Source organism: Schistocerca serialis, chromosome 9 (assembly GCF_023864345.2).
Source record: "Schistocerca serialis cubense isolate TAMUIC-IGC-003099 chromosome 9, iqSchSeri2.2, whole genome shotgun sequence".
Classification (NCBI taxonomy): domain Eukaryota; kingdom Metazoa; phylum Arthropoda; class Insecta; order Orthoptera; family Acrididae; genus Schistocerca; species Schistocerca serialis.
This window is the reverse complement of record NC_064646.1, coordinates 94,073,196-94,094,223: the sequence shown is the minus strand read 5'-3', so window position 1 is coordinate 94,094,223 and position 21,028 is coordinate 94,073,196. Positions and strand designations below refer to the sequence as shown.

General features: G+C 42.3%; 1 protein-coding gene across 1 annotated transcript in view; it reads left to right on the top strand.

Moving 5' to 3' along the window:
* The window catches only part of LOC126418928 (serine protease inhibitor I/II-like), a 38,398-nt gene that overhangs the window by 8,552 nt on the left and 8,818 nt on the right, over positions 1–21,028 (top strand). Inside the window, exons 2-3 of the mRNA XM_050085954.1 lie at positions 6,548–6,649; positions 14,475–14,624. Coding sequence (XP_049941911.1) covers positions 6,548–6,649; positions 14,475–14,590 — 218 coding nt within the window. The 3' untranslated portion in view covers positions 14,591–14,624. The remainder of the gene's footprint in view (positions 1–6,547; positions 6,650–14,474; positions 14,625–21,028) is intronic.

The window sequence follows — 21,028 nt, the reverse complement described above, 5'->3', positions numbered from 1 at the left end:
TTCCTTCATCAATGAAGTGTACCAGCGGTATCTTCTGCCTTGTGGCCGTTGCCGTTCCAGTGACCTGCCCTGGTCGTTGACGTACTTTTAGGCAGTGTATTTTCCTGGCCGAGTTGACGCTGTCCAGCACGGCGTGTAGTTCGACAGCTGAGGTGTTGTTGGTAGTTTTGGGCGTTTATCCTCATTTGGCTGGATTGAGCAACAGTATCCAGAACGTTGTGCTATTGACATCTTGTCGTCGTTTTGCTGGTCGGGTGGAGCAGAACTGATCTCGTTGGTTGGTTCGTCGGCTGGCTTGCGGTTGGGTTGCCTTCCGATTAAGAGGTTGTCGCTCTGCCTACCTTTCTCACCTAAACGTGCGTTAGTGATACCTTCCCAGGCCGATCCTTGGAAACTTCCCAGCGCCGCTCCTTCTGTTTTACATAGTGATTTCCTTTTTACTCTCAAGTACTCTGTGTGGCCTTTGCAAGGCTTTACTTCTTAGGCCTTAAGCCATAAAAAAAATTGTTTGGTATGTGGCCTTCAGCCGAGTTTCAGTCTTTCAGAATTAAAATTGAAAATTCCTTGTGCCTAGGCCTTAAGCCGTAAGAAATATTTTCTAGTTTTTATGTGGCCTTCAGTCGAGTTTTCCAACTTAAATTAAAAATAGTAAATTTCTTTGTCTGGGTTAAGCCGTGAGACTGTTTGGGTTTCGTATGTGGCCTTCAGCCGAGAATTATGTGAAGCATTTTAGGACAAGCCATTAGTCTATCTTAGTTGAAATTTACAAGCTCTTCCCTTTAGGCATTAAGCCGTCAAATTGTTTTCTGCCTGATGTGTGGCCTTTAGCCGAGATTTTAATCTCTCTTACATTAAAAATTCAAAATCCTTGTCTTGCCCTTAAGTCATATGATTGTTATTCTTTATTATGAGGCCTTCAGCCGAGTTTTATACGAAATATTTTAAGATGAGGCCTTCAGCCTTTTCAAATTGAAAGCTCTTCTTCCTAGGCCTTATGCCGTTAAATTGTTTTGTTGATATACGGCCTTCAGCTCACTTTTCAGCCTATTTAGATAAAACTTTGAAAACCTTTGTCTCGGCCTTAAGCCGTAACACTGTTCTTGATTAATGTGAGGCCTTCAGCCGAGTTCTATGGGAAAAATTTAAGCTAAGGCTTTCAGCCTATTTATATTGAAGATAAAAATATTTTCTAAAGAAGTGAAACCTCCAGAAGAAGTCCTGTACCTCATTTCCTTGCTTAGGCCTTGTCCCTTGGATTTTCGATGTAGCCTTCAGCCGACCTTAGTTAAATCAAAGGAGGTCTTTCATTAAAACCTTGAAGGTTTTGATCCTTGCTTGTGTGATTGTGTGTGTTTTGGCCCCTTTCCACAAATATAACTACATACACTCCGTCCTGCTAGCCCAGGGATTTCAAACAGTCTATCAGAATTTCTAAAATCATTAGGGAAAATGGCAACAAAGCGACTATTCACGTCGATGTGTAGAATGTATGAGTCTGGCAACATACCATCTGACTTTTGGAAAAATATCCATCCACACAATTCCGAAGAATGCAAGAGCTGGCAAGTGCGAGAATTATCGCACAATCAGCTTAATATCTCATGCATTCCTGACAAGAATAATGTACAGAAGAATGGGAAAGAAAATTTAGGATGTGCTTGATGGCGATCAGTTTGGCTTTAGAAAAGATAAAGGCATCCGAGAGGCAATTCTGACGTTGTGGTTGATAATGGAAACAAGACTAAAGTAAAATCAAGACACGTTCATAGGATTTGTCGACTTGGAAAAAGCGTTCGACAACGAAAAGTGGTGCAAGATGTTCGAAAGTCTGAGAAAAATATGGATAAGCTATAGGGACAGACGAATAATATACAATATGTGCAAGAGCCAAGAGGAAATAGTAAGAATGGACAACCAAGAACGAAGTGCTAAGATTAAAAATGGGGTAAGACAGGGACGTAGTCTTTCCACCTACTGTTCAATCCATACATCGATGAAACAATGATAGAAATAAAAGAAAGGTTCAGGAATGGAATTAAAACTCAAGGTGAAAGGATATCAATGATAAGATTAGCTGATGACATTGCTAACCTCAGTAAAAGTGAAGAAGAATTACATGATATGCTGAATGGAATGAAGAGTCTAATGAGTACAGAAATGGATTGGGAGTAAATCGAAGAAAGACGAAGGTAATGAGAAGTAGTAGAAATGAGAACAGTGAGAAACTTAACAACAGAATTGATGAAACTTCCTGGCAGATTAAAACTGCGTGCCGGACCGAGACTCGAACTCGGGACCTTTGCCTTTCGCGGGCACACAGTTTTAATCTGCCAGGAAGTTTCATATCAGCGCACACTCCGCTGCAGAGTAAAAATCTCATTCTGGAAACATCCCCCAGGCTGTGGCTAAGCCATGTCTCTGCAATATGCTTTCTTCCAGGAGTGCTAGTTCTGCAAGGTTCGCAGGAGAGCTTCTGTGAAGTAAGGTTCGCAGGAGAGCTTCTGTGAAGTTTGGAAGGTAGGAGACGAGGTACTGGCGGAATTAAAGCTGTGAGGACGGGGCGTGAGTCGTGCTTGGGTAGCTCAGTTGGTAGAGCACTTGCCCGCGAAAGGCAAAGGTCCCGAGTTCGAGTCTCGGTCCGGCACACAGTTTTAATCTTCCAGGAAGTTTCATATCAGCGCACACTCCGCTGCAGAGTGAAAATCTCATTCTGGGAACAGAATTGATGGTCACGAGGTAGATGAAGTTAAGGAATTCTGCTACTTACACAGTAAAATAATCAATCACGGACGGAGCAAGGAGGACATCAAAAGCAGACTAGCACTGGCAAGAAGGACATTCCTGGCTAAGAGAACTATACTAGTATCAAACATTGGCCTTAATTTGAGGAAACCTTTTCTGAGAATGTACGTCTGGGGTACAGTGTTGTCTGATAGTGAAACTATGGGAAAATCATAACAGAGGAGAATCGAAGCATTTGAGTTGTAGTGCTACAGGCGAATGTTGAAAATTAGGTGGACTATGAGGTAAGGAGTGAGGAGGTTCTGCGCAGAATCGGAGAGGAAAGGATTACGTGGAAAACACTGACAAGAAGAAGGGATAGGACGATAGGATATCTCTTAAGACATCACCGAATGACTTCCATGGTATTGAAGGGAGCTGTAGATGGTAAAAGCAGTAGACGAAGGCAGAGATTGGAATGCATCCTGCAGATAATTGAAGACGTAGGTTGCAAGCGCTACTCTGAGATGAAGAGGTTGACACATGAGAAAATTCGTGGCGGGCCACATCAAACCAGGCAGAAGACTGATGGCCCAACAAAAGAAAAGGGTCCCGCCTTTCTGTTTATGAACTACAACGCCCCCGCTCCCCCCCCCCCCCCCCCCCCCCCCGCCCACACACACACAGGAGCGCTCAGGTGTCGGACACATAGCGAACAGAAGATACTGAATGTGTGCAAAGATCTGCATACTCCCCGGGCCGAAACCCTATAGATCATACCTAGGATGGTATTGGCAGACGTGGAACTTCCCTCTCCCTACCCCCGTGACCGTGCAAGAACTGTGAGAGGAGTGGGAAAACATCTTGCAAGGACTCTTGTACGATTTTGTAGCCACCATGAATACGAGGAACGAAATGTGCGTTAGTAGCCGAGGAGGGCGTATTCCTTACTGAGGGTCCGATATTGTCCTTCATGTTGGGAGTATGACCTGTGGTAAACATAAACTTTATTTATGTCCGTTATCTTGTTTTCCCATGCGGTGAAATCTGTACAGATTTTCGTTGTAACATCCGACCTCCGTTGCGCATGTATTGTGTTTCATGTCATGCATCATTGCCTGTGATTATTCCTTTCCAACAACGTCTCTCTTCCTTAGCAGCTATCAAGCAATGTGGATCACACATGCTTCTGTATCTCATAAAATACCTTGTCCGAGTTGTTAGTAGTTCCGAAAATAGATCAGAAATTTTCTTCATTATTCGCTTCGCAACAATAAACGATTTCGATGCACAGCACAACAGAAACTATGTAATTACACTACAGTGCTATAAGGCCGACACAGTGTTATTCTTATTGTGAGTAGCAGTGTCAGACACAAAGCATTGAAAGCTTGGAGTCTTACAATTTTTGTCTTTTCAAAGATAAGGAATCCAGCAAATGTGATTTACAAACAGTAAAAGTAGTGCAGATATTTTCACTTGGTTCATTTTACATGGGGGTGCAGGGGGAGGGTGAAGAAAATCTCACTAGGGACAAGAATGGTGTAGAAGTAACACGTTCTGTAACAAGTGTCTTTTCTCAATATCTTTTCTGAAGAGAAGTAGTAGGTAGCATTAAAAGAAGGTCCTCTCATTGGCACGAACGAAACATATTTTTGTTTGAAATGTATGAAAGGACCTGAACATTAACAAATTTGAAGTAGCTTAAATTCACCACCGCGGAAAGAATGATAACCAGTAACAAAAGATAACACACTTTAGTTATACATAACGAAAACTTCGCATCAACGCACACATGTTCATATTATAATTTATAAACATTCTTATTAGGTCAAATTGTGCCAGAAGTTCCTTAAATCCCCTCGTGAACAAAAGCTTCTTCCTATAAATCCTTAATGGAACTCATTGAATGATTACATAGATATTACAAACCTGTAAATAGTCAAATGATCAAGACATTTGCACAACGAACATTCTTCCAGAACCGATCACATACATTATGATATTTTTCAGCACACGTTTCCATAGCTGTCGTCGTAAATACTCACTATTTACATTACTAAACGGCTAATGTGGTTCTTGGTGCTCGGTCACAGGTGCAGGCGGCCTAACTGGCGGCTTACAGTGGCGACAATAATGCGATTTCCATTGCCAAATATAACTATTGGCCAAATTTAAAAATTATAAACGTTTTTATGATCCACCAATTATGGCGTATAGTCTTATGTCAAAGGTTTAATACCGCAAGACAAGCATTACAGTTAGAAACTGTGTGCTGTATTTTGAGGCACTGTGACTGAGTAACTGACGGCGAGTAAATTACATAAACTGTGCTCATTCAGTATCTGGGTATGAGAACACTTAGCGACTTCGAAGAAACTGTACACATAATTTCATACTTTGTATAAACTTTTTCTCGCCTGCATGCATATCGCAAAATATTTAACACATCAGATCATTTGTAAAGTAATCAGAGAATGAAGCTGTTTTGAAACCTGGTGGTAGTCAAGGGAAGGCAGGATTCGGTTACGATTGTGGACGGGGCTGTAATCAGCTACTATTGGTTGCCCTTTACAGTTACACATATATTTTTAAAACATTAATTCCAGACCCAACAATAAATAAAAAATACCACTCTGAAGGCCAAAACCAAGTACCAAATGGGTGACATCAAATTCATTAGGCACACAAACGCACATTGAACTCACTGTGACAACTCAGACGGCGGTTGGCACAATGAAACAAATCTCTTCACTGCTTCATTAATTCACAGTTGAGTGACCACTCCATCTAATCATCGAGCCAAGTGCTTTTAACACAGTAGGGTCTTCAAGTCCTAAGCGATATGCAGATCCACCAATTTGCACATGACGGCGCAATGATAATCTTTCATAACACCACATACAGACTATGGGCCCATATGGGTGACTGACTGCTCTCTACTTGGATTGAAATGCGCTCATCTTAAAGCTTACTGGATCCGGTTTACGACAAGGTCATGCACCCTCGTGCCCACAGCCCTTACTTCCGGCAGTCCATGTGTGCCGCCAGTGGTCCTGGTGAGTTCGCGCACTGCTTGGACCTGGCTCCTCCTGAGTCCCCAACTGAACTGGCACACTCACACGACACGGAAAAACTACGACGTGGCCCCAAAGATAGGGCAACAGTTACTACTTATCGATAGCCGCAGCTGCTGCCACTAGCGGACAGGCAATGCTTGCGAAACCGAGTGGCGCCAGTCAACACGAGAAGAAGACAAACAACTGCAACCATGCCAACTAAACGATACCGTCTGACCTGCAACAGAGGGCGGAAACCGAGAAACAGCACCAACGGAAGCTGTAGCACTGGTCATTTTTATGTATACGAGCTCGATTCTTTAAAGATCAGGAGTGGGGTGTTTACTGCTACGTAGTAAGAAGATGCTCATAATCAAGTTGGCTGCTAAATGATCATGTAACTTACAACAGTTAATGAGACACTGAAGAAATGAAATGCGTCATTATGGTACAACCAATGTTCAAATGTGTGTGTGAATTCCTAAGGGGCCCTAGACTTACACAGTACATAAATAAGTGTTAACTAACTTATGCTAAGAACAACACACACACACACACACACACACACACAGATGCCTATGACCGAGGGAGGACTCGAACCTCCGATGGGAGCGGCTGCACTGTCCGTAACATGACGCCTCAAAACCGCGCGGCTACGGTACAACAGTTAAGGATGTACTGGCAGAGTGGGGATGGTGACTGTAGTCCGGAGTTACGGCCACCTCACTTACACATGTAGTGACCGTAGCCGCTGTGTTGTGTTGCAGGGTGCTTTCCCGGGCAGCAGAGGATGCAGTCGTGCAACACGTGCTTCTGCACCCCGACTGGAGTGTGGGCGTGCACGCGCAGGGGCTGCATCGGGAAGAGAGGTCAGTGTCTGACAATGTCCACCTCACTTTGCGCTCATGCACACTTCATTACTATCACGGCACTCGAATTTTTAGTCTGTATGCGTTGCAGTTGTTTACGTTTTAATTTTTTTAATGATATTTCGGTTGTGAGCTCTGTAACATCCATGTACTAATTTATATTTACGTGACAAACCCTATTTCTAGGGCTATATTTTAATTTTGACAAATGGATCTATGCCGACATTTGTAAAAACGGCGATGGTACATTAGTCCATACTAATGTAAAATTGCCACCTTCTGAAGAAGACAAATTTAAATTTGTTGAAACCTAGGTAAAGAATTCTTTATCCATTGCAACTGGTCGGCTGTTTATAATTTTATTTTTTAATGATGCTTGTAACACCAAGCATGTCGTGGACAACATGAAGCGAGAATTTCCGCGCTATTTGATTCGAGCAAGGTTTTTCACAATAACTTTATCTTGGAACTCTTCCATTTGGTCCGTGTTAGTATAGAAAAGCAACAATACAGGAATTGTGAGTCCGCCTTGATGCAAAACACTTTTTGATATTTATTTACTTATTCCCAAAACTACTGTCAGCGAAAAATATCACCATCATCGGTGGGTTCTTTCTATCTTAATTTATCCCTTTAGTGACCAAATTATTTCCGGAAATTGTAGACTTTTTATGAACACTTTATTGGGCTACGAAACCGTTCATAAAATCATAGTTTAAATCTTGAAACTGAGAGTTTAGCCTATGAGTATAAAAAAAAATTAGTGGGAACTATTGTTCCCACCGAACTCTGGAGTAACTTCACTTGCTACTTTAAAAAAAAAATATTTCCTTTACTTTTTTAGTACAAAAACATGTTAAACATTACATTTATATTTGTATTAGTTCATACTGTCCTTTGAGTTCACTAAGGTGATGTTTTATGGAACTTAGAGAAGCTTGGTGCTACACACAAAGGTACACGACAGTTGCTACACATTATTTTTGTTCTCTTTTCTTTGTTCTCGGTGCTACATTGGCGGCATCTTCTGTTTGTTGTACCTTTTGTGGGGAAATGAGTTCCAACTTTCTCCAGACAAACTTCATCTGGTACTCCAGACACACCTGTTTTTGGTGTTTGAAAATGAACAGGCCGTCCTCTTCTCTTACGACTTGAGAAGCCAGAGATAAGCTGCCTTGCCAAGTGCAATCTAAATGTTAGCTGGTCTGCTTCTGTCTTCTGTAGCTTCCAAATAACGTAGGAATTGATAACTGCCAAATCCACAAGAAAGAAAAACAGTTTGTGCCACCACTTCCATGGACGACGGCCTACAGCATACCGTTCACACAGCTGATCAAAACTATCCATTCCTCCCATTATTTTATTATACTCTGCCACAGCCAATGGGCAGAATACTTCACTTCTGCTTCCACTAACTTACCTTCTAATATTTATGTAATTTTCAGTCAAATCCAGCAAATAGACACGAATACTATCTCCCTCATAAATATTAAAGTAGATAAATACAACACAAGTAACGTCACACGCAAAAGGAAAGCACACTATCCAAAAAAACGCTGTAGCGGTCGAACCAGTGGCTCTTTTTCACGCGGGAAGTGTGCTTCTGCATTGATTGACTCGCAAGGTAGAAATACAACAGCTTTCGCCTAACCGTTGACAATCTACACGTAGTTAGCACACTCTAACACAGATGGTAGCACAAGTTAGAAGTGGGAACACCGATTACCACTGAACTTTCAGCGAAAACAAATAAATGGGGACTATAGTTCACACTGGTCACTAAAGTGTTATTATAGGTTACAGCATCTTTTTTCTGTGCTTTTTCTGTTGCCGTTTTCTCCTCATACGTCATGCCATCTGCAAGTTCGTTGGACGGCTTGCAATTAATTTATCGTACGTTGTAACGTGTACTTGACACCGTTCATTTCGACATTTAGTTTATTAACAACTTAAATTGGAACACATAGAAAATGTTGTGGGGAAGGCTAACCAAAAACTGCGTTTTATTGGCAGGACACTTAGTAAATGTAACAGATCTACTAAGGAGACTGCCTACACTACGCTTGTCCGTCCTCTTTTAGAATACTGCTGCACGGTGTTGGATCCTTACCAGATATTTCAAAGAAAGGCAGCACGTTTTGTATTGTCGCGAAATACGTGAGAAAGTGTCACAGAAGTGGTACAGGATTTGGGCTGGATATCATTAAAAGAAAGGCGTTTTCGTTGCGGCGGAATCTTCTCACGAAATTCAATTACCATCTTTCCCCTACGAATGCGAAAATATTTTATTGACACCGACCTACATAGGGAGAAACGATCACCACGATAAAATAACGGAAATCGGAGCTCATACGGAAAGATATAGGTGTTCGTTCTTTCCGCGCGCTATACGAGATTGGAATGAGGACATACGTCAGTCTCATGTCACACCGAAAGTTGATCGCCGATACTTTTGTGAAACAGTTCCTACAATGCTTCTTCATGTTAGCCAATTTCTCTGTCAATAAACAGTAAAAGATCGCATTGTAGTCTTGGATGATCATATCGACTGAGCAGAACAATCAAAACAGCATAAAGAAAATTTCTGTCTTGCTTACGAAAATGCAATCCAAAAATTTAGACAAATATTTGCACATCGGCTTAAACAAACTATACTCCAGTCTTTAGCCTTGACAAGTTTTTGCTACCGTGATGCAGCTCAACAAGTAATGAAAACTCTAGCCGACTGCTTCTAGCTATGAATACTTGCGCAAGCCGTGTGTGTACCGTTCGGTTGTTTGGCCACATCAGCCCTTCCTATTTACAGTTACGATGGATGCGACTGGATAAACGCCATGATTTTCACACACGCTGTTTACTTGGTCGATTTCTTAGCCACTGGTATCCTCAAGTAGCAAATTCATATCTCTGTATCAAATACATATTTTCATTCAATAACCGCAATACCACTTATCTCTTGGCTCTACCTTTTCATAATACTAAATATTTCTTCATCTGCAACTCCATATATGAAAACTTTGTGTATTATCAGCGGCGTAGTTTCCATCTGGGTACATCCCAACTGTTGTTTCTCGCTCTTGCTTTGACCATTTTACGAGGCATATTCGGAAAGTAAGGTCCTATTAGGTGCGAAATGCAAACCACTGTGAAAATCCAATGGAACGTTGCGCGGATGTGTTGGACAGTGTCTTTAGTGTGCCTGTCGATCTCTTCACGTCGCTTTTTTCAGTTCAGAGCTCGAAGTGATCACGTAGAAATGCCTAAAACAACAGTGTCTCCCGCCAATCCTGAAGCTATGCAGCCCACATAACATAAATGTCATGCATTTCTTTCTTCAATACAATTTTCAGCCGCATTCTGTACGGGCAATGAAGACGCTCCTGCAGCGGTTTCGATGGGGCGTGTTTGATCACCCACAATGCAATTCTTAATTGGCTCCCTCCATTGTTCATATGAAGGGCTTATTTCAATAGTGGTACAAGTCCACTTTTGTTCATTCCTACATACTTGAATATTTCTGGTATCTCAAGTGCAGATTTTTCAGCGCTCATTTAACTTTAGGACTCTGTGTTTCAGAATAAACAAAAATGGACTTGTACCACTATTGAAATAAGCCCTTCATATCTGATCACATGAACCGTTGGCTATGAAGACCACATTTTGGCACAAACAACAAAAGGCAGGCCAGCGTAGAGAATTGACGGAAAAGACACGCGGCTGCTTTCTTCGACGAGGACATTGGAAAGTTTGTACAACGACACGAAAAATGTCTAACCCGGAGCGGCTTAGAGAGGTAGCTGAAAGGTGCGGCTAAAAATAAAAAGTTTTTGATTTTAATTGTGGTTTCCGTTTCGCGACCAAACGGATCTTATTTCCCGAATAACCCTCGTATTTCTTTTGTATTGATATAATATTTTTGTGTTGGATGTCATTATTCAGCCTCTACAATAAAGTAAGCTTAAAGAGGAACCTGCTTTACAGATTGTGAATTAAAAGTCCTTATATTCCTTATTATTCTTATTCTTATTAATATTAATATTATAAGTCAGTTCTCCTCGTATACTACGCATATTGTAACGTTTACTCATTTAGGACGTTTGGTTAGAGGTGAGAGGTGAGAGAGACCTTGAACGCCCTAATTTTCTCGGGTGAAATAATATATATATATAAATAGGTAAATAAAACAAAGCTGAACATCGTGTCATCTTAGAAGGCTTGGCACTGTTGTAACCTCTGAACCGAATTACCCAAGCGTTACAGTGGGACCTATAGTTTAGCCTATACTACGAAACATGGTGCGAATTGGCTTTTTTTCTCTTTAACAGATCGTTGTCAGAGGTAAAAGAACCAACAAACGACTGAAAAAATCCGACGACCTCACAGAGCCAAAATTCATCGTAGAATTGGATCACCTGTAGCAATGCTCATCTAAGATCCAGTACTGGTACACCGATGTAGATGGCCTCATTGATAACATGAATGTCTGTTCAAGATTGTGCAGGTTGAGTAAGGTGTGGTTAGTTGATCCTTTTCTGAAATGTAGCTACAGGAATCTTCTGTTGATCATTTCGTTCCTTACTTGTATGAACCCAACTTGTGACAGCCACCAGTATCACGGATAAGTATCCCTGCTGTAGAAGAACACATTCCACTTGTGTAGCTATTCCTACAGGACCTTCCTCAACATATCTGTTCTCCTGTGTCGCCTTGTCAATACGCTTCTACTTAATTGCTTGTTCTTCGAGGAAGTACTGATAGTTAACAAGCCGTGCACCACTAACTTCATAGTTTTACGACGAAGATGGTGTCATCCAAAAGTGAATCTGTTTGGTGGCGTTTGTTGACATCAGTTGGTAAGCTGGCGCTGCCCATTAGACTCCCATTTCGACCCTCAGGCTCAGTGATGCCAGAAGCAGGCCTGGTACTGATCGTAACGTAAGGCTGCATCAGCGGTTGGTGCCCGTACACAGATGTCGCTCGTTGGGCGCTACTAACATGCGCTCTGACACAACGTGTTGTCGTGGAAACGCCCCAAGTATCAAATAATCACTTTGTAGTAAAGCTGAAGTGGCATCCTGGATTTCGGTAACACCACTGATTCCCGAACGGCAGTAGACACGTTGAGGTCTGACGGATGGCGGAATCCTCAAGCAGCAGCTTGCGGCAATCTGTGATGGTCATGCGGTCATCCGGTAGACTCTTGCTAGAGCTGGCTAGCGCAAAACGTTTGACCATCTTTAAGGTCATCTGCCATTACCATGCTTATTAACTGCTTGTAGTTTGCTTCTAAAGAGTCACATTATTTCCGTGTGCCTATTCAATCTTCACAAAGTTATGTCAGCGAGCATCTGTAGTGCTACTGTTTCTCAAAACTATTAATGTTTACTATCAAACGATGAATACGGTACTTGCAATTGATAAATAACCCACACTATTAGAAATAGACACTATGTGATCAAAAGTATCCGGACACCTGGCTGAAAATGACACAAATTCGTGGCGCCCTCCATCGGTAATGCTGGAATTCAATGCGGTGTTGGCCCACCCTTAGCCTTGACGACACCTTCCACTATCGCAGGCATACGTTCAATCAGGTGCTGGACCGTTTCTTGGCGAATGGCAGCCCATTCTTCACGGAGTGCTGCGCTGAGGAGAGGTATCGATACCGGTCGGTGAGGCCTGGTACCAAGTCGGCGTTCCAAAACATCCCAAAGGTGTTCTATAGGATTCAGATCAGGACTCTGTAAAGGTAGGTCCATTACAGGGATGTTATTGTCGTGTAACCAGTCCGCCAAAGGACGTGCATTATGAACAGGTGCTCGATTGTGTTGAAAGATGCAATCGCCATCCCCGAATTGCTCTTCAACAGTGGGAAGCAAGAAGGTTCTTGTAACATCAATGTAGACCAGTGCTGTGATAGTGCCACGCAAAAAAACAAGGGGTGCAAACCCCCTCGTTGAGAAACACGACCACACCATAACACCACAGACTCGGAATCCTACTGTTGGCTCTACACACGCTAGCAGATGACGTTCACCAGGCATTCGCCATACCCACACCCTGCCATCGGATCGCCACATCGTGTACAGTGTACTGCATACAATGTTTTTCCACTGTTCAATCGTTCATTGTTTACGCTCCTTACACAAAGCGAGGTGTCGTTTAGCATTTACCGGCGTGATGTGCGGCTTATGAGCAGCCGTTCGACCATGAAATCCATGTTTTCTCACCTCCCGCCTAATAGTCGTAGAACTTGCAGTGGATCCTGATGCAGTTTGGAATTCCTGTGTGATGGTCTGGATAGATGTCTGCCTATTACACATTACGATCTTCCTCAACTGTGGGCGGTCTCTAGCAGTCAACAGACGAAGTCGACTTGTACGCTTTTGTGCTGTACGTGTCCATTCACGTTTCTACTTCACTATCGCTTCGGAAAGTGGACCTAGGGATGTTTAGGAGTGTGGAAATCTCACGTGCAGACGTATGACACAAGTGAGATCCAATCACCTAACCACGTTCGAAGTACATGAGTTCCGCGGAGCGCCCCATTCTGCTCTCTCATGATATGTAATGACTACTGAGGTCTCTCATATGGAGCACCTGCCAGCAGGTGGCAGCACAATGCACCTAATATGAAAAACGTATGTTTTTGATTACTTAGTGTAAACTAAATTGCTTTCAAACTGAATAATTCAGGTTCATTGGTTGCTTCGTTACTGTAGACTATTCTTTAGTGGAAAGAAAAATAGATAATCTTGTATGCAGTAGATGTCATTTCTACTCAAAAACTACATACATTTCAAAATTATCAGTTTTCAGTTAGTATTTGGCAAAGTTAAGTATTAGAGAGACGAATTCCAGCGCCAGGTACTGGATTCGGTCTGAGGAAATATGTGTGGCAGTGCCGTTCAGCTGATAAAATGTGGAAAGACATTGCAGTTATGAAATTACATACTTCGATTACTACGACCAGTAATACAGTGTTTTGTACAGTTTCGATTAAGGGAGCCATTTTATTAGCGTTCAGCAGTTTCTGATGGCTACAGCCAGAATGTAGTGAAATCTCTGACAGAAAGTTTGAAGTGTTTAGTGAAATTAGTTACGTGAAGTTAAATGTAATACAGAGCAATAGTAACATGTTCATACCATCACTCATAAGATGACACTTGAAGAGCGCTGCGCAAATTTTGCTTATGTAATACAGTCACAGAACGTTAACAACTTTCGTGTTTATGTGTTGTTTAGGAATATGTGGAAAACACTGATAAGGAGAAGGGACAGGATGATAGGACATCTGCTAAGACATGAGGGAATGACTTCCATGGTACTAGAGGGAGCTGTAGAGGGCAAAAACTGTAGAGGAAGACAGAGATTGGAATACGTCAAGCAAATAATTGAGGACGTAGGTTGCAAGTGCTACTCTGAGATGAAGAGGTTAGCACAGGAAAGGAATTTGTGGCGGGCCGCCGCATGAAACCAGTCAGTAGACTGATGACAAAAAAAAAAAGAAAGTGACTGGTAAACAACAACTTACGATGATAGTGAATGAATACAGACAGTGAGTGTAAAGTGCATTTTCTTTCAAATAATTTTGAACGCTACAAAAGTAACAGTGGTTAACAGTATTTTTAGAGAGAACCTTTAATACATTCCGTAGGCATCCACTAAAAGAAGTCAAATAATAGAAGGCGGAAAGAGCGTCTATCGGTGCACCGTTCGGTTACGTGGCACATCTTTTCATTTTATTCGGTGGAAAGCTATTGCAATGGCGTGTTAACAGAGGCGGAGTCTTCACAGCACTGAATAAACTCGTTTTCTGTTGCAGAGGCGAGGTGTACTCCGGGCACGACGTTCAAGAACCAGTGCAACAGCTGCCGCTGTAGCGCCGACGGGCAGCAGGCGTTCTGCTCCAGGAAGGCCTGCCCTCCTGGTAGCGCCTGAAGAGCTGAGACGGCCGAAACGTTCATGCATACCGGTAAACACGAACACCATTTTGCAGTGAACACATAGTGTGTAGTGGGGCGATCACTCTGTTGTAGAAATAATTCAAAAGCCAAGATCGCTTAAATACTGTTTACTGGATAACCTGTTTCAACACACTAAAGGTGCCACCATCGGATCTGAACGTAGATTAACATTTATAAACCATTTGGATATAACGATACATGAGGCGGACTAGCTGGAATAAGGCAGTGTGATGCCGACCGTTGTTAAAAGAGCAGCGGTCGTGAACAAAATTCCAAATCCTCACATACAGAGGCAAAACAAGAGGAGAAGAAACGCACTAAAAAAAGGAAAGGAAACAAAAGGAAAAGCCTGTGTCTTTTAGCCGTTCTCCTTGTTCGCTGTCCGTCTTCGTCCCTTCACCGCATGTGTTTCTGTTTCTATGCGTTTGGGTGCTGATGACCATGCTGTTTAGCGCCCGAAAACCACACACACACACACACACACATGAACCAAATCTTGTGACTTCAGTTATACATGTCTTATGGAAAAGAATGACCATGAGAACAGCTATTTTTTTGTGACAATGATTTTATATCAGCTGGTCCTCCTCGTGTATCCTTATATCCAAATGATTTATAAATGTTAATCTAAGTTCAAATCCGATGAGGGCACCTTTAGTGTGTTGAAACCGGTTATCAAGTAAACAGTATTTAAGCGATCTTGGCTTTTGAATTATTTCTACGAACACCATTACTGAGAATTTTGCTTGAGCTTCAGAGCTTTGTTTATGTCGCGTTTATTACTTTTTTATTTATTTTTTCCCCTCATTCGGCTCAGAAAGAAATCATCGAATGGAAAACCGAATGCTTTCTCTCGCGTAATAGCTCCTTTCTCCTTACAATAGGTTTTCCTTCCTACGGACTTAAACGTCACGAATGCCAAGCTTTTCAAGAATGTAGATGTATATTTCTACCCTATCAAACAAAGAATGTAGTACTTTCAATTGCTAAAGAAGCAACACTGGTAGAAATATAAATGAAATTATCTAACTGAATAATTCAGGGTGCGTCATTATTATACTCTACCCTGGACGTGAATTGATTCCTTAGCACAAATAAATGGGGAAACATGTAAGCCGTGTAAGTTACAAACCACTGGGCACACAGTACGGTGACTTCTGGTTCAGACAGCCAGTTATCTGGAGAGTACCCCCTGCGGTTATGACCTATGAAGCCCAATGAGACAATAGATGGATCATTATAGGAGTACTGGGCGTGATGTTGGGATAGGAAGTGTTTATTCCATATATATTGGCTGAGACATCGAGAAACGAGGGTGGTATTACTGTGGTTAGTAGGCTAGCAGGTTTACTGGGCTCGTAATTTAAGGTGACGATATAGCTGGTAGAATGGGTAATCATCGTCTTCATATGGTGTAGCTATTGGCAGGTTCCTGACACCAGTGCTGTCTCCATCTGCTCCTGTCCCTGGCCAACTGCTTCGTAGTCTGGTAAATTTCTCTCTTCACTTCTTCCAAATTTTTGTTCTTATATTTCCTACTTCCTTCTGTACCTTATACGGCTGTGGTTAGAATTCCTTTTCATTACAGCGTTTGTTCTACCTAGTTGCTTTCCCTTTTTAAAGGATGGGGGAATTCTCCGTTCTGCGCCACTGCAATATTCTTCGCTTTTTCCACCTATTTTATTTTAACTATTCCCATCGAACCCCGCATTTCGAATCCTTCAATTTGGTCTACTTCTGTCTTCTTCAATGTCCATCTCTCTCAGCTATACAGAAAAGCACTCCGCCCGATGCATTTAGCTAACTTTTTCCGTAACTCAGCCGGCCGGAGTGGCCGAGCGGTTCTAGGCGCTACAGTCTGGAACCGCGCTACCGCTACGGTCGAAGGTTCGAATCCTGCCTCGGGTATGGATGTGTGTGATGTTCTTAGGTTCATTAGGTTTAAGTAGTTCTAAGTTCTAGCGGACTGATAACCTCAGCAGTTAAGTCCCATAGTGCTCAGAGCCATTTGAACTATTTTTTCGGTAACTCTAACCCCATTTTCCTGAATAATAAGCGTACTGTAGCGTGGAAAGCTTCCTTTTCATTATAGTCCTCTTGCATTCCTTCTTCAAGCGTTGGTAGTGTTCTTTGAACAGATATTGTTTCATACCCAAACAGTACCATTTTATTTTATTTTAACTATTCCCATCGAACCCCGCATTTCGAATCCTTCAATTTGGTCTACTTCTGTCTTCTTCAATGTCCATCTCTCTCAGCTATACAGAAAAGCACTCCGCCCGATGCATTTAGCTAACTGGTATTACTGTGGTTAGTAGGCTAGCAGGTTTACTGGGCTCGTAATTTAAGGTGACGATATAGCTGGTAGAATGGGTAATCATCGTCTTCATATGGTGTAGCTATTGGCAGGTTCCTGACACCAGCTAACATCAAATCTGATGCAGCTGATCTTCCGCCCTCCTACGCTTGTTGCCTCCTTCTCTACTTCTACCGTCTTCGTTATCTACTCTTAGACATATATGGTAAATACAGTTTATGAAGATAAACCCCGTCTGACTCTTTTCCCGATTTCAGTCCGATCTGTCAGACGGTTTCTAGCCAGTGGTTGCCTTCTGCCTTCTACATAAATCATTAATGTGTGGAAGTCAGAGACTATTTCCTGGGTTGGGAGGATGAGTACCTTTGAAGTGTCCTTCGGATATGAGGTGTTTCCTACGTGGCACTGTCTATTTAGGCGCTGTATGCATATAATCTCAGTAGCAACACCGCCAACAGGTATCGGAGAACGCCTTCAAAGTCGGGAGTGCGACACCCTGGTGTTTGGTGGGTTGCCGCGCGGGAACGCTTTAGGCGATCTTTGTCTTTCCATTGACATTAAGTCATGCGAAATATTCGACTTCTTCATTAATGAAATTAATAACCGCTATTACTGTAAGGGGAGTAAAGAGAGTTTGTCCACAACTCTGTAATAACATTTTTCCAAGAGCTATTGCAGTGGCCAAAACGATTGTCTCATAATACTCCACTAGGCGACCATGGATATGCACTGAATTGCTAAAGAAACTGGTATAGGAACGCTTATTCAAATACAGAGACATGGAATCAGGCAGAATACACCGTTGCGATCGGCAACCCCTACATAAGACATGTGTCTGGCGCAATTGTTAGAGCGGTTACCGCTGCTACAATGGAACGATATCGAGATTTAAGTGAGTTTGAACGTAGTGGTACAGCCGGCACACGAGCGATGGGACACAGCATCTCCGAGGTAACGATGAAGTGGGCTGCCGGCCGGTGTGGCCGAGCGGTTCTAGGCGCTTCAGTTTGGAACCGCGCGACCGCTACGGTCGCAGGTTCGTATCCTGCTTCGGGCATGGATGTTTGAACCATTACAAATAAACATTGTGGTCCAAGACTGGAATTATAACTAAGCAGATCTCAGATATTGGATGGATGTATTGTAGACCATCACATTTCAGTGATAAATGACCTCGAGCACATTTGCTCTGGATAAAAGATCATTTAATGTTCCATAGTGAAATAGTCGATCACTTATCAAATTCCATCTAAGACCAACTGCATCTAAGACCAATCCCTCACATTGATTTCAAACCTACGGTGAAGAAAGCTGCCCACCATAATTGGAACGACGAATGACGTATACCTCAGCAACGTAAGGACAGATATCTCGAGGCCATACAACCGGATATCATTCCTCGACCGTGGTTCGACAGTTTGAAACTAAGAAAAAGTCACGTGACGTCCGTTATTCATATGAGGCTGGGCTGCGATTATCACCGAGCGCATTCACATCTAATACAAATGCAAGTTTCTGGAATTATTTCCATTTCATGGCGTGTTTGTACAGCAACCAATATATAGAATGTAGTGAAAACAACAGTCTTGGTTGCAGAATTGATTTTTTTGCTTTATTTGTTCATGAACAGCCTTTCGGCAAATACAAGGCATCTTCAGATTTACCAGTACAGTGTTGGTGTGTTTTGGGTGCCACGATTAAGGAATCGGCAAAAATACTCTGCCCTCATCCTATGTAGTAAAATAGACAGAAACAAGTACGTGCTCACGTCATATACTGAAAGCGTAACGCCCGATAAACTTGTAGGTCTGTGTAGCATTGACCAGTGGATGCAAGGCAAGATTAGGCCTATACACAGCACATAGCCGGTTCTAGGCCCTTCAGTCTGGAACCGCGCGACCACTACGGTCGCAGGTTCGAATCCTGCCTCGGGCATGGATGTGTGTGATGTCCTTAGGTTAGTTAGGTTTAAGTAGTTCTAAGTTCTAGGGGACTGATGACCTCAGATGTTAAGTCCCATAGTGCTCAGAGCCATTTGAACCATTTTTTAACATAGCACATAGTCCGTCATATTGTAAACACGCTGAATGCAACGTTCTTCGTTCCTCGGTCTGAAGCACTGTATTGAGACTATTCTTTCACTATATATATAACGAGGGCAGTCTATTTTTGCTGATACCTTGATCGTGGCACCGAAAACCCACTTACCAACATTATACTGGTCAATTTGAAGATGCCTTGTATTAGGCGCGTGTCATAAATAAATAAGGGAATAAAATCAGTTCCGCAATCAAGATGTTTGTTTCTGGCACATGGTTTCTAGAAGTTGAGATCAGGTTCACGATGCTATGGGCGGTCTGAATCATATGATACTGGCGTACAGAAAGAACAAAGAAGAACTGGTTGCAAGGGGTTTCGCTACCTACAAGCCTTAACTCCCTACTCTGCAGATTCGATGAAAGTAGGTTCTATTTGATAGAGGAATACTTTAAAAAAGCTGATATACAGATTTAAAAGCAGTACCCCAATCTTACAGAGACATCCTAGTAGCTGTAAAAAGAAAACGAAGGACCTTTGTATATTTTTGAAATTAGAGGCTTTTGTATTTGTTTGTATAGAATCAAACTGTCTTGAATAAGATACTCAGTATGAAACCATTCTAAAAGTAGAGTTGTGAGTGACGCAGTCTCCTTAGTATTTTGTACTTCTACAACAATGTTTACATTATGTCGGTTTAATTTAAATCAAATATTTATGTTATATCTGTACAATTATTACTATCGTTGGCTGTATAGTCAAAGCTGCCAAAAACCAAAATAAATAAATAGATAGAAAGCAATTAAAGAAGAGCCGGAGCCATAGACTGTGAGCGAAAAAAATGCTTTGCCTCTTTTTTTAGGCTTTTTGATGGATATCGATTCAGTGTCATGTAGACTTATTACCCTGAATAGAAAGGCGTTTAAAGGCGCTGGACTAGCAACTAGTATCAATCGGGGACTCTAATAGGACAGTTTCTCATGTTATACGGCATAATTCAAAGACTTAGCATCAAACATGTACCACTGATAGATCACGTAATGGGGAACAACTTTTGTTAGAGACAAAATGTTCTCTGAGACTAGGCACCCTTTTGTGTTCACCGATCCTGGTGAAGTTTCACCGAACTATCTGGGTGTACCAACCAGGTGTGCTGCTTACCGTCTACCCAGTAAAATGACAGAGAGGTTTACAACAAGAAAAGTATGAGTTTGTCTAACCAGTGAGAATTTTCGAAGCGAGCCAGAACTTAAATTTTGCTGCACCTACCGCCTTGCATACGAAACAGATGCCTGGATTATAGGCAAGACACAAGGCATATACAAGCTGCAGAGTGCCTACGACCTGCAGGGGCACTTGTATCAGTGAGTACTGTTTAGAAGTATAGGATCCACGATAGGTCGTGTTGACGGGAGACACCGAACACATGCAAAGGAGTTTGCGCAAATGGTCACCTGGATTATTTGAATGCCAGGAGAATGAAACAGAAATGTTTAAAATCGTAACTGTATATTTCACGACTTTAGAAAACTGAGCCGGCCGTAGTGGCCGAGCGGTTCTAGGCGCTACAGTCTGGAACCGCGCGACCGCTACGGTAGCAGGTTCGAATCCTGCCTCGGGCATGGATGTGTGTGGTGTCCTTAGTTAGGTTTAAGTAGTTCTAAGTTCCAGGGGACTGATGACCTCAGAAGTTAAGTCCCATAATGCTCAGAGCCAAATGGTGACGAGGTCAACACAACACCCAGTCCCTGAGCGAAAGAAATGTCCCACATGGTCGGGAATGGAAGCCGAACCCTCTTGCGTGGGAGGCGAGCACATCAATCAGCTAATCAGGAGGATCTTTATGGAGGATTATAGCGTTGTAGAAAAGTTACGATTATATAAAACGAAAACTAGGATTTTTGCGAAGTACTCTCTTTATTCAACGGATTTTCTTTCGCTTTAGATGGCAGTGCCATCTCAGTCTGTCAAATCGAATATGCACCTTCGCAGAATACAACTTTTAGGTGGCTGAACTATTTATTCAAAATGATTAGTCGTCTGTGACTGTTTTGTGCA